Here is a 13,864-nt window from a genome sequence, read left to right as displayed (position 1 = left end):
CTGTTCACTTTCAGCTGATATCGTACGAGAAGACTCTTGAAGAAGCTTGGTAATATTTTCTTGCCTATGCAAGCTCATGCATTGCATCTCAGTTGCTGTCTAAAGCTTTGCTGTGTTCCTTCACCCATTTTGTCCATCACACAAAACTATCTGCTCCTGTTTGTGCAGGATTACTGAGTAAACACAGCCCTCTGCTCACACACTGGAAGAAAAGGGGCTTGAATACATAATTTTTCCCTGCACTAAGCCATTCAGTATCATCACGCTTTGCTTTAATTACACATCTTTGTAACACCTTTAGGGAATTTTGTGAAATTAGGACTGATATTAAAAGTCTGAAAGTCTCGTTTCAGACTAGACTATTTGCTTGCTCTAGTTTGGAACTTTTTTCTGTTTTATATGTCTTGAAATGTGGACTTTAAAACGTTTAAAATTGTTACGACACATTCAAGCAATACCGCATACTATACACGCTGGATCTAGCTGAAGCTAACAGCGCTTGTGCCTGGTTAAGCATTTCGAACTTTATTAAAGGAGCCAAACAAATTCCTTTCCCCCTGGAAACTAACAAGGATTATTGTTGTAATATTTTTCAACCTATTTCATGACTCAGTGGTTTACAGGAAGACGTGTTTAGGAACAGCGGGCTGTTTCAGCACTGCCTCCAGATTTTCAGGCTTTCTCTGGGCTTGAAAAAACCGAGATATAGGAGTGTGGCTGTGATGGGAGAGGGAAAGCCAATTCATTGTGAGTAGCATCCAGGACAAATCAGCAGGGAGGAAACGGCAGTGGGACGGCCATTTTGCGCCTCTCCGAGAGATTTGGGTAATCATTTGGGTGGTAACTGCAGCAGTGGGGAGGCTGAATTTCCCTCAGAGAAATAGAGAGCCATCTGGGAAGGGAACTACTGTCTTATAGAGTCATGATAATTTGAATCCTAATTGGTTAAGATATTGCTCAATATTGTCATGGGTAAAACCCATACTGTCAGCTTGCAGAGACTCACTCACCCGTAAGGAGATGGCCCGTGGAGGTTTCTGTGGGGTGTCTTCGTGTAGCCGGTCCCCCAATGAGGCCAGAATCCGTTTTCTGTGGCCGATAAGGTTGATCTTCAGTACCTGATGAACACAAAGATATTCGTTTTCATGCATTGTGCACAAAGATCATTCATCGTAGGAGACCTGAAATAGTTATTTGACGCATGTCCAAAACATCTGTGTTGGGGACAGACATCAACAGCTCAGGGATTTCTACTATAGTTCTTCTCCACACCAAGTTTTATAATGTACTAAAACACAATAAGTGCATCCCCCACAAACGACTCTGCTGGCAAAAAACGATGACTCTCACTTTCATTTGCATAATTTAAAACAAATTTTAGCAACAGCAAAAGAGTTAATAGACTTTTAGTCGGGATGATAACAAGATTATGTGAGTGTTTAAAAAAAAAAAATGCAAAAAGGTAACAGATCATCATCATTAGCCTAAAATGGAGAATAATACTAGTTTTCAGAAAAGGGTTTCGGAGACAAAACCATTGGAGAGCACTAGCAGAGCACTCAGGGGTGCGCTAATGAGTGCATAATGATATAAAATGCTCCTGAGAACATGCATGTCATTGTTGTTATTACATTACCAACATGGCTTGGATGGCTCCATTCAAACTGGTGCCTTTACCTGAATAACAGCACAACTGTACCTTATATACAAAGAACATCAGGTATGTATGAGACTTACGCCTAAGAGAAACAGTGAGAGAGACAAGGGTATAAAAAAAATACATTTGATCAATTAATTATTGCTCTTTTGTAACGTTGATCACATTGGTCTGATCAATCTGAGAATATGACCATAAGAGTAGCCACATCTGGATCACAGTTTCCATTTTCATCTACCCAGCTTTGTTTACAGAAGCAGGTTTATTTTAAAAGGCTAATAAAAACCCAAATCCTCATTAGATCGTAGCTGATGGTTATTCAAAGCATTTTGACAGCAGCATATCTCTTGCAACCGAAAACTGCTCACTCTCAATCGGTCTGTTGCTCGGATGACAAATGGACAACAAACAAAAAAGCATAAAACAGAAATCTTCAAATTTTGGTTTTTTTTAGAGATTACCGTACATTAATGGTAGATGAAAACAAAAAGCTGTTTTTGAAATTTTAACTTGTATGATTCTTCTTAAAATTATATATAAAAAAAACAGAAAGACAACAGCAAAAGGTGAGTCTCGTACATCTTTATTAGCCCTTGATCCTGAAAGGACCTTGAAGCTATAGGCACACCTTTTGTTCTCATGTACATCATTTACAGATCCAACCTGTGCTCTTATGTAAATAACACTGTTTATATAACATCACAAAGAATTAGCTGTTTCTTTGTAATTCTAATGGAAGATAGGCTAGCTATAGCTTTGTATGTGAGTTATATCAGTCCTCTTGTCTGACAGCTAGCAAAAGAGTATTGAACAAAATGTTAACCTATTCTTTTAGAGAGCTTTGAAAAGAGGCTAGCTCATCGTTTCAGTGACTAGATTTGTCTCAAAGATTCGCTTTATGAATTCTAAAGATCTTTTAGTATTCTTTAAGCTAAGCTAACCATTGCCTACCTGCACCTCAACAGCAATTCATTAATCTTCCCTTCTGATCACAAAAGCAAATAACTGCAAGTCCCTAAACGCCTGTTCTAAACTAGTACTACTGCTTAACAAAGTGTTGTTAGTGACAGCTGAGAGTGTACTCTGAGATTTTGCTCTGACAGCAAGTAATTGCAAATTCCACAATGAGATTGTGGCAAGTTTGTAACTGTCTATTGGGTTTTTTCCTTTTTTCCCCCCAGGTTCTCATTACACAGTCACAGAGAACAAAGAAAAGAAAAAAAAAACCATGCACTTGGACTCCAATGAAAGCGTTCATTCTTTCTCTGGTCACCAGGCGTCCACTGACTGTGCCAGTTACTGGGTTTTCTAAAGAGGCGGCCTGGAACATGGCAGCCTTCTGCAGGGATGTTCTCTTTGCACCTTCTGGTACCAAACTTCAGTACACAACAAACTTCTGCAGGTTTTATAGAGCTGCCTCTGGAGAACTTCGAGTAAACTTTTATGAACATGAGAGAATTTGAATGTGTCCTCAGGGCAAAGGGTGGTAATTAGCCTCATGGCACGGTCTTGCTGTCAGTCTAATGGCCTGCCTCTGTTTGAGTCAGCACAACATAAAATCTCCCTCACCAATTACTGCTGCACATCTGCGGAAGAAGCATAAAAATACAAAGAAACAACCAAACAGGCGCTTAGGATGCATACGGTACGATTCTACCTACGTGAGCGCAAACCTAAACAATCAAAGAGAGCATAAATAAAAAAAATCATATTCCTTGCATAGTAAATGGAGCAGATATGCAAACAACTCTTGTATAATTTATCAAGCAAGTTCAGAAGTGGTAAGTAGGTCTTATAACTTTTATTTCATTTCATAAAATAAAGAATACACCGTGGCCAGCAATGTGTTCATCTCCACTGGTCTTCACTGCATGCAAACATGTTTTAATTGTTCATTTTAGACCGATCAAAGGGCAATCAAGAGCACACAAGCTGATATTATGTAGTAATAATAATAATGGATTGCATTTATATAGCGCTTTTCAAGGCACCCAAAGCGCTTTACAATTCCACTATTCATTCACTCTCACGTTCACACACTGGTGGAGGCAAGCTGGGGCAGACTGACAGAAGCGAGGCTGCCATATCGCACCATCTGCCCCTCTGGCCAACACCAGTAGGCAGTAGGGTAAAGTGTCTTGCCCAACGACCAGGATAGAGAGCCGGGTGATTCGAACCGGCGACCTTCCGGATACAGATACGCTTCCCAGTCCCCTGAGCCACTTAGTGAATTTAGTGCAGTAAAAATCAAGTGATGTTTGTCCTTCCTTTAAAGTGTCAGTAATATTAGAAGCAAAAATAATGTGGGACTCAAATGATAATAATGAACGCAAGTGCAAATATGATGTATTCTCAGCCTTTTAACTTTTGGCTTTTTTTCTTTTTTGACATTAGAGATGATGAAAGAGAAATTCTGGCCAGATACTAATGTTAAAAATAAAGGGGGGAAAAAAATCTAAATTTAAAGTCTGTTTTGCTTGTTTTCATTTATTTGTGCAAACAAAGAAATCATCAGTATTAAAGCCCTGCTGATGTTGAATTTTTAAGAGCATTGTTGGTGGCTTAAAAAGTATTATTCATTCATTTGTTGTTTCGACATATTGGCAGAGATTCTTTGTTCTCTCCCTCAGATACATGAAAATATGAAAAAAAATGTTCCTTCCAAAAAGGTGCTTTTCTAACAGGGAAGCTGCAGAGCGCCCTCTGGAGGACAAGCTATGCAACATCAGCACTTATAACACAGCTGAAGGGTGTTTCTTTCTTATATTCTTTGCGTTTATCGTCCTATTTATCAGCTAATTATTATAAAATAACTGACTGGATTTTTAGTCTTGCAGCTCTTCACACTGTTTCTGAATACTTAACCCAGAACTGAACACAGAAATATCAGCCCTTTATGCTGGTAAATGCCAACTTATTTGCTGATGTCAGCCCATACAGTTTTGATGCCCTTATTTTGGACTCTTGACTAACTGACCAACTGTTGCATTGCACATTCAATAGTATGGCGCCATTATTCTGCATTGGTATTCATTTTTGCTTCTTATAACTGACTTGCGTAACAGTAAATAGTCATTACATAAAAATGATGACTGCAGTGTAAAATGTGACATGTATGTGAGTTTTCCTGCTATACGGAAAAAGTTATGAAATATTCAGCCTCCTGCCGATCTCCTGAGGGGCAACAGCGTGGCACAGTCCTCACATTGCTCTTTTGTCAAACACGCACACTCGAGAAAGAGCACAGTAATTGCCTTGCATGGTGCAAATCTGTGTTATACTTTACCTTATGCAACAGCATCTACTTCAAATACAGTAGAAGCCTCAACCTCGGCCTGAAGTTCAGCTGTCACCATAGCAACACAGAGCTGCAGCAGCTGCCCACTCACGCTCATCCATGAAATAAATAAATAAAATACACACACACGTGGATGAGGATGTGTACTCACACACACACACACACACACACACACACACACACACACACACACACACAAAGAGCCCAAACAGCTGTTTCAGAGCTGCTGGGGAAGATGATTATATTGTTATCCCTCAATGGATGTGAATTTAAACGAAACCCAGCCATTATTGTTAAAACACACACTCACTCCCTTCCTGATGGTTGACTGCAACACCAGCCCATTTGCATTGAAATTATATTCAGAGCAGGTGTATATATACTGTCAGGAAAAGTGCTGAGCTACCGCAGCATATACCCTCTTCTTCCACTTCTGTCTTGTGCTATCGCGCCAGATTAAGCATTCATTTAAGCACAATTCTATTCAAATCAACTCAAACACGGAGCTCAGATGATATAATCTTGATAAGCCAATGCTTGTACATTCTGATCCAACAGCACATTGAAGGTGGGAAAAAATGGGAAAAAAAAATGCTCAACAGATATAGACAACATTTCTGTCACCGCAGGTGCAGCAAACATTTGATTGATGCTGACAGTAGAATAAATCTGGCATTATTCTCTATTTTATCACTGTCAGCAGATATCCTGAAAAGACCCAACCTAACACTGTCTTAGTCCACCTCTCAATCATTTTCTCACTCCATCATCTGGTGTAATTTTAAGAATACTGGTTCTTATTGATAAATAGTAGAGACAAAAAAAATTGATTCATCCAAGACTTTATTGACAGTTTACCAGTTGTCATTTCTTGATTGAGCTGTGGTACATGCGAACTAGAAATAGACTTATTTACTGGACTTGTGACTGGCTGGGTCAGACTCATATGTTAAGAGATTGTGAGCTGGTGTGTTTAATGCACGCGCAACAAAAGCATAGCCAGGTAGTCGTGCACTCACTAGCAGCGATAGACTAAGCTGTTACGATTAAAGTGAAAAAATACAAAAAGTTCACTGAAGTAAAACTGTGATAGAACGCGCAAAAATGCAACAACAAAACCAATGAGACACTTAAACACGGACAAGTTAAAGAAGCTAACAAAGGAAAAGCGGCTAAAGCGGAAAGTGCCATCCAGAGCTAGCAACAAGCCAGCAGCCTCGGTATCAGCAAAAGGTCAAAGCAGTGAGGAAGATTAGGAAGACAAATGAAAAAGAGAGAAAGGCTCGATGGGGTGTTTTCTGATAAAATTATAAAAATGATGGAAAATGATGTCCGTGCCTGACATTTGTTTTCTTCTATGAATCTGGCGCACCTACACTTGTTTTATAAGCAGCGTTGGGCAAGTTACTTTGAAAAAGTAATTAATTATAGTTACTAGTTACTTCTCCAAAAAAAAGTAACTGAGTTAGTAACCGAGTTACAATATTCTAAAAGTAATTCATTACTTGAAAAGTAACTATTGCATTACTTTAAAAAAAACGTTTAACCCTCTGGGGTCCAGGGTATAATTGGCCATTTTTAACTACTTTTGATTTTCCTTCTACATTTCACCTTTAAAAACTATTTACTTTGCCTTGTTTGGTATCATCCTTTTCAGCACAACCCCACGTGTCTAAATTTACAGTTATGGTTTCATTTTGACATACTGTATTAACACAATTGATCTAAAATCAGACAAAAAACATAAAATCAGACTAGAAAAAGTTATATTTTTTACTGTAACAACCACAAACATGTTTAATGAATCATATTTCATAACTTTAAATGCAAATATAAATTGTCAATTTTAAAATCCTATGCTCAAGTTTTGCAAACAACAAAGTTATTTGCATCCATTTACCTTTTACCTTGATTTTTTTAAATAACCATTTCAAACTATTTACAGAACAATCAGCTGTTCTGCATTCAATAAGATGCCACACAAACTATTTGTGCCACTCCAAAAAAATAATTTCTGTCCACTGTAAAGGAGAACATCACAGCCTGATACCTGCAGGTCTATCAACACAATTTAAAAACTGGTATCTATCACTTTGTTGCTTTGTCTTTAAGTGGTCATGTGATTGGCTCACCACGACTACTTTATTCTTCCTCAGTCAAACAGCAGCACTCATGCGATTGCTTTGTCCCCTTAGCTCCAGGTGTTGTGCTAGACAGTGATCGTGATTACCGTCCACGGGAGCGCGCGCAGCTGCTTAAAGCTGTAGCGTCCAGATTACTTACGTAGTCAGCAACTGATATAAGATGCGGTAAGCTGAACACGGCTTCAATTGTCTGTTTGTTGAAAATAGTAACGGACCGCATTTTCTTGTTAGTAACTGTAACGGCGTTGTAACGATAGGAACAGTAATTAGTTAGGTTACTCGTTACTGAAAAAAGTAACGCCGTTACTTGTAACGCTGTTATTCCCATCACTGTTTATAAGGCAAAACATGTCAGGTAAAACTCATTTTCAGTCAAGTATTTATATCACTTTCCAGCTGTAGAACACTTTATTTTCAGCTGTTTAAGAGAGCAAAGATCCTGCAACGTACTGCAGTCTGCGGGAAAATTTAAAGTTTAACAATCTCTTTGAAGAAAAGCGGATTCCACGGGAAGAAAAACTAGTATGTTCAGGCAACAGAGAAAATATTGAAGCACCCCATAAACTTGCTTTGGAGATACTCACAATTCACTTCAGTGTGTTTTTAATCTTAGATATAATTTAAATTTTGCACTCCTGGCAGACCAGAAAAGCTCAAAACTATGAACCAGAAGGGTTTGTAACACAAGTCATAGCACTTTCGCTTGCAGTGAGACGGTGCTTGAAAGTGATGTCAGATATTAACAAAAGGGTCCTGATTTCAGAACTTTGCTGCTATGATTGTGTTTTCTGTGTGTGCGTCTCTGTGTGCCGATCAATGCACTAATCCTGTTAGCAGTCCCGTTAGCCCAGATTGAACGGGCTTGATTAATGGATTAGATGACACACATACGGTTAACAGAGCCACACTTTCTCACAGCCATCGCCGCTCTGTGGCCTCTGTTCCCTGCTACATCTTGCCAGCTCCAGCTTTAGTCCAACAATTACATTTACAAATAACAATGTTAATTGTAAGTCTGACTATTTCTAGAAACCTTTCCATCTTTCTCTCTGTCATCAGAACTGAACGAAGTGTGATGTGGAAAGAGAAGAGTGTGTTTTTATTATTTTCTAGTGCTGGAAGGATGTCGTGTTGTTTGGGAGGATGAGAGAAAAAAGGCAACAAAGGTGTGCGATGCCATTAGAAATACCAGTGTGTTGACCAATGTGAAGAACACTTCTTTTTTTTTTTTTACAACAACCATCATTCAGTTTTGCCCCTCCTGTTTGAAATGATGACAGAAGGATACAGGCTGGAGTGACAGCGTGTGAGATGCACACCTGTCTACACACCAGCCGCTGTTAAGAGCTGTATCACCCACAGCTCATGCAGGTGATGACAGGCATGTCATATAAAGTTTTTTAGTGCACTCATTTGTGAAAGATGCAGTGTAACAAGATCTGAAGCACAGTTTACACTTTCAGGTGTGTAAGCTGCCCTTAAAATATTTTAAGTAAAAAGAAAAAAAACCCCAGTGACCTCTTTTAAGCACAAACTGTGACAAAATGACATATTTGAAAAGAAACCAGTGACAATAAGTAGAAAGCGTCAGCGATCGTGGACATTCACAGCGACTGCTCTCATTCGGGACACTGGAGACAAAAAGGCTTTTCTGTGGCTCTTACTGGAGGGGAGGTTGGAAGCTGGTTGGCTCAGTGGAGCATGAAACCCAGCGAGAGAACCAACAGTCCAGTCCCTGTCTGTGCTCAAGCTAGCACATAGTTTTAATGACAGAGCGGGAAGAGAGTAAAACCTCTTTTATCAGTCTCTTTGCTCCTTTTTAATCTACATTGACTTGGCTAACAATCCCTTTCACTGCCCTCCAATTCTTCACTCACTGCTCCCTTCACTTTCTGCCCATGGTCCCTTGACCCGAAATTACCTCTCATCATCTGCTCTTGTGTCTCGTTTCCTGCAGGCTTTGTCCTCATTTTCACTCCGCTGTCCCCTCGTTATTCAGACGACAGAGAAAAACACAAAGTCAGAGAGGATAACTACTGTGTCTCGGGCTAATAAAAGAGTTAATTGAACTCCTTCAGTTCAGCCATGGCAACTGCATTTGATTGGTCCATCTTGGTTTGTTATCGCGTATCGCGTGCATCTACCTTCTCCGAGCTCACTCATGTCAATATGACCGATCACCTGACCCCTGCAGACAGAGGTTGTGACCTTTGTGATATCCACAGACTTGTGCATGCCTCATGGGTTGTCTCCTAATAGCACGATCGGGGGTTCGAGAATCCTGCATCGACTCCGTACAGATCAAAGAATCACTGGCCAAAGCTTACTTAAATTGCAGAGGTCAGAATACATTACAGGCTAAGTGAGCAGTAATATCGATCAGTAAAAGGCGCGTGCCTGTCTGAATGGCATCTTAGGGAATGAGTGCAGGACTGCAGCTAACACTGAAAACACAGAGGTCATATCTTTGTTGTTGGTGTATATCACAGATTTTTGCACATTATGTTTATTCTTTAAGTGCTGTTTCCAAATTTTTCTTAATATTTGGCAAACCTGTTAGCGATTTCCATAATGGCGTGGAGTCTGGATGAGAGAAAGGTGTTTAGCTGTCTGTCAGAACATACGCAGCATGTGTATTTAAGGCAACACAAGGCTTTGTGCCTAATTATTTCTTGCCTCGGAGCAGTTGCCAACATTTCTAAAGTCCTGGCTGCGAAGTGTGCATAATGGTTTGTGGAAGAAATATAAATTGAAGTTAAGAGTCATATAAACACCTGCCAAAGTGTAGATTATGCTTAAGTAGGTGGCTCCAAGAGCACATTTTGATGATGGCATCATTACAATTTTCAGACACACATACACTTGAAAACAATACCAGCCACCCTGTCGCCTCCTTGTAGCAATCAATACAGGTTGTGATAGAAAAGCATTGATGTAACGTAGATAATGTGCACAGCACTGAGTTTATGCAACAATGCTTTCCTCATTTTCTCTCCAATCATTGACATTTTTTTCTGACCCTGAATACTTAATCACAGCCAGCTGCCTTCCTCTCCCTTGTTCTCTCTTTGCTCTATCTCTCACCTAATGTGTTGTTTCGAGGTGGAGCTTTTCTGCAGGGATGATTAGTGTTGATTTGCCTGGAGCTCCAGGCCATTAAAACACACATGCGTAAAACAATCATGCCCAGGCTTAATATAATCTAAATAAGCAAACAAATAAATGAATAAAAGGAAACATAGCACCACTTTTTTGGGGGGTGGGTGGGTGGGATGAAGCAGGGGAGGGAAACTGGAGACAACTGGTTGCCTAGCAACCAGTTACGAGTGATGTGTTGAAGTTGATGTCCAACCAAGACCAATAGGACATTTCAGTTCTTTTCAGTGCTGACAGAAGTGGCAGCCAATGAGAGGGGGCTGTTTAATAAGCCTGCCTACATGGAGACAGCTATATCTCCATTAATAGCATAAGAACTGTAACTATGACTGCAAGCACAGACTGAGTGAGTGTGTGTGTGTGTGAGTGTGTGCAAACAGAGCCAAATGCTGCAGGATCAAGGCTGAAACAAGATCTCTCAAATCTTGCTTCTGCAGGCACACTCGTACACGCACACACACCCTCATTCTTTACCACACACGGAGGCTCATGAATTGAATTCCCAATAAGATGGGAGAGGAAATGGTGGATGATATTTTTCTGGGTTAATAAATACTTCAAAGCCCCAAGATGGAAGCAATTTTCACACTGCAGAGAAGCACAAGCTCTCCTAAGGCACCAAGCTGTGCACATGACTATGTGTATTTGTGAGTGTACAATATTGTCTAGGAGGGGAGGGGTTCAAAGAGTTTATAAACCTCTGTATTTTTTGCACACACACAGAGCATATATCTAGATTACATTACAATGAAACAGCACTTGAAATATTAGATCTGGGTCTCGTGTTTTAGGTATTTGCTAATATGGTTGTAAATATTACAATGGAAATTGGCAGTCCACGACTGCATAGGTATATTTCTTTGAAAGCACAAAGACAATATCTGTCAATTTTTAAGATGTATGATATTTTACTTTTATTTATTGTGAAGTTAGGACCCAAAATGGTAGACTTTGCCCAATCCTTCAATGGTAAAGAATCCTTACAGAAACTCACGTGTCCAGATCTGGATTGACTCCAAAATCTAAGCTGGGCCAAGTTGTCATGCAAATCCAATCATAACTTTTTGAGAAAAAGGTGAACGCACAAACAGAACGCATCACATAGCTTCCTCTTAACTGCTTGTAAGACTTATTTTCCATTCTTCTATCAGGTTTCTGACATCAGTACTTTGCTGAGGTAGTGATTGTTTCTAACAGCTGCTTGTAGTCAGAGTCAGTGAAGCGTGAAACGTACAGTACGTGCACTTTTTGGGGCGGAGGGAGAAATAAGACAAGATAAGGTTAATAGGATGCTTGTAGCAGCCATATGTGCATCTGTGGGCTCTCTGCTGAGTGACAGCTTTGGATGGGACCCTGCTGTGTACTCTGTCCTGGTTCTCTGTGGCGGCTGGGAAAACTTTTAAAACAGTTGCTTTTCTTTGTTGTTGAATCTAAAGTTTTGTAAATTCGATTTTTTTTTTGTCCATTATAAAGTCATCGAGTATGCAAACAAGAACTGATGCATCAGCAACATCCCTTTAAGCTTTACATTAAACTTTATTTTATTCAGTTTTGCTTATATAGCATCAAATCACATCAACAGTTGCTTCAAGGCGCTTTATATTGTACGATACCAAATCTTCTATATGTGCATGTACAGACAGAACAGACAAAAGTGAGATGGTACGATCTTCTGTCTGCTTTGATGTCCCTCTTTTTAATGCATATATAGGGAGTATAAGTGTTAGCCATTTAAACTGCTGATGAATGCCTAAGGTTGGGATATAAACAGCTCATTTACATAGAAAAATGGCGATCTTTAATGTGAGCCATTAAAATAAGATAAATAAACTTGGACAGAAGGGTGCGGTATATACCCATTAACGATCTGAATGGTCCACTAATGAAACGGCATAGAGTAATATGTCCTCTTGCAAAGCGTAGGAGCATAACTAAAGAGATATTAAGCATAAAAACATTTGTATCAGCATGTAAAAAGTCTTTGTCTGTGGAATGCCTCTCGCGGCATCATTCATCACGCCGTGGTTTCTCTGAGCTGCATACTGATTAATGCCCGTCACTGACAGGGAATCTATTGCAATGAGTCGCTGTGGTGACGATTCGATGAACAGAAGGCGAGGCTGGGTTTTTGATGGATCGGCCGACGTCTGAGATAAACAGCATCAGGCAGACACTCCAACTCAATCTTTCTGTCCATCCAGGCTCCGGTTATCAAACAGCTGGGCGAAGAAAGAAATACTTTTAACTTTTCTTTCTTTCACGCCACATGCTGGGACCCGTCTCACTCTTTCCCAAAAAGGACCTAACCCATTATCCTGCACAGTCTTGTATTTTCATTTTTCTTTTACTTGTTTGCGTGCGTACTTTTTGGAAAACAAGTTGGTACAGGCTAGAAAATATTAATTGGGCTGTTTGAGTTTTAGCTGCCAGTGGATTCAAGGCAGCTGAAGTTTAATTTAAGCCGGGGTAAAAATAAAAAACTTAAAATAATGGCAATCACGGCTGGAACAATAACACTGGTTTAAAACAGATAAGGGTTTAAACGCTTTGATTAAAATAGCTGAAAACAGTCATCATCTGACAGCAAGCTTAGCCCCCCTGTTGCTAATCAATGTTTACAGTTTATCTCATACATGCTGATTATCGGTTGCGTATCACTCGCTGTGTAGTCAAGTCAGCTGTGCAAACCAACACGAAGCCTTACAGCATCTCTCTAAGCTACTACATTCCTTCTCAGTCTTGTCCCACATTTCACTTCTCCTACCATTTTTCTAGGAGCATGTTAGGTGAATGCAAATAAGGAGAGGACATTAAATTAGGCCAGCAACTGAACTGGAGTGTATTTAAACGTAGTGGCTGATCTGCTAGACGGCGGTTAGTGTGTTTTCTGACATTCTGACTTTTCAGTGACAGCTAGGTCCCCTCTCTGAATGATGCAAGCAAACAAAAGTCACACAAATTTCTCTCGTTGTGCAACTAAATGGCATAAATTCACCATTGTTGGCTGTATTTGCTAAACTTGTGGACAGAGACCCAGTGGCTCTTTAATGAAAGCACAATCAGAGCTTTAAGTACTACAACATGAGGTCAGACTCTTACTCTAGATGCACAAAAACACTCCAACACCTGCGCGCACGCACGCACAGTTACACAGCCTGTAAATTAGCCCAGTCAGCAGTGTTGATTGAGCGCCGTGGACTCATTTCTTGTGTTTAAATCATCTCTGAGCACAGAAAGAAGAATAAAAGTATTAGTGTTCATCTCTAAATCCCCCCGCATGCTTTATAGCTCTCCTTTTGTCATCACCCTTTCCACATCCCGTCTCAAAGCAAGCTCACCTATTTCTCCACAGGACGTGACTCATTCCAAAGGTTGAGGAGTAATCTTGACTCCTGCTGTGATTTCTTTTCTCGCCCTCTTCTCTTGAGCTGTTTACTGTTGCTTTGTTGCTGACCAGCACAAGTGGTTTTCTTTTTTTCTTCTTCTCCCTTCTGCCTCTCTCCTTTCTTTATCCACGCTTTCCTCCTCGCCTCCTCAGCACCAGCTTTTGTCTCCCTTTCTCTCACTTTCTCTGCAGATTTCCAGCGCCCGAAAACTCCTCCTCCTTCT

At 40.1% G+C, this 13,864-nt stretch overlaps 1 protein-coding gene across 3 annotated transcripts in view; it reads right to left on the bottom strand.

The window, feature by feature from the left end:
• Positions 1-13,864, bottom strand: part of anks1b (ankyrin repeat and sterile alpha motif domain containing 1B) — a 274,373-nt gene that overhangs the window by 21,845 nt on the left and 238,664 nt on the right. For all 3 annotated transcript variants that reach the window (XM_085436749.1, XM_085436747.1, XM_085436748.1), the window contains exon 20: positions 1,011-1,118. In XM_085436749.1, the coding sequence (XP_085292875.1) occupies positions 1,011-1,118 (108 nt within the window). The remainder of the gene's footprint in view (positions 1-1,010; positions 1,119-13,864) is intronic.

The sequence above is a fragment of the Copadichromis virginalis genome, linkage group LG17, assembly GCF_057382275.1.
Source record: "Copadichromis virginalis isolate Kocher_CV1m ecotype Utaka linkage group LG17, C_Virginalis_male_GT1.1, whole genome shotgun sequence".
NCBI classification, from domain to species: domain Eukaryota; kingdom Metazoa; phylum Chordata; class Actinopteri; order Cichliformes; family Cichlidae; genus Copadichromis; species Copadichromis virginalis.
This window is presented reverse-complemented; position numbering and strand designations above follow the sequence as displayed.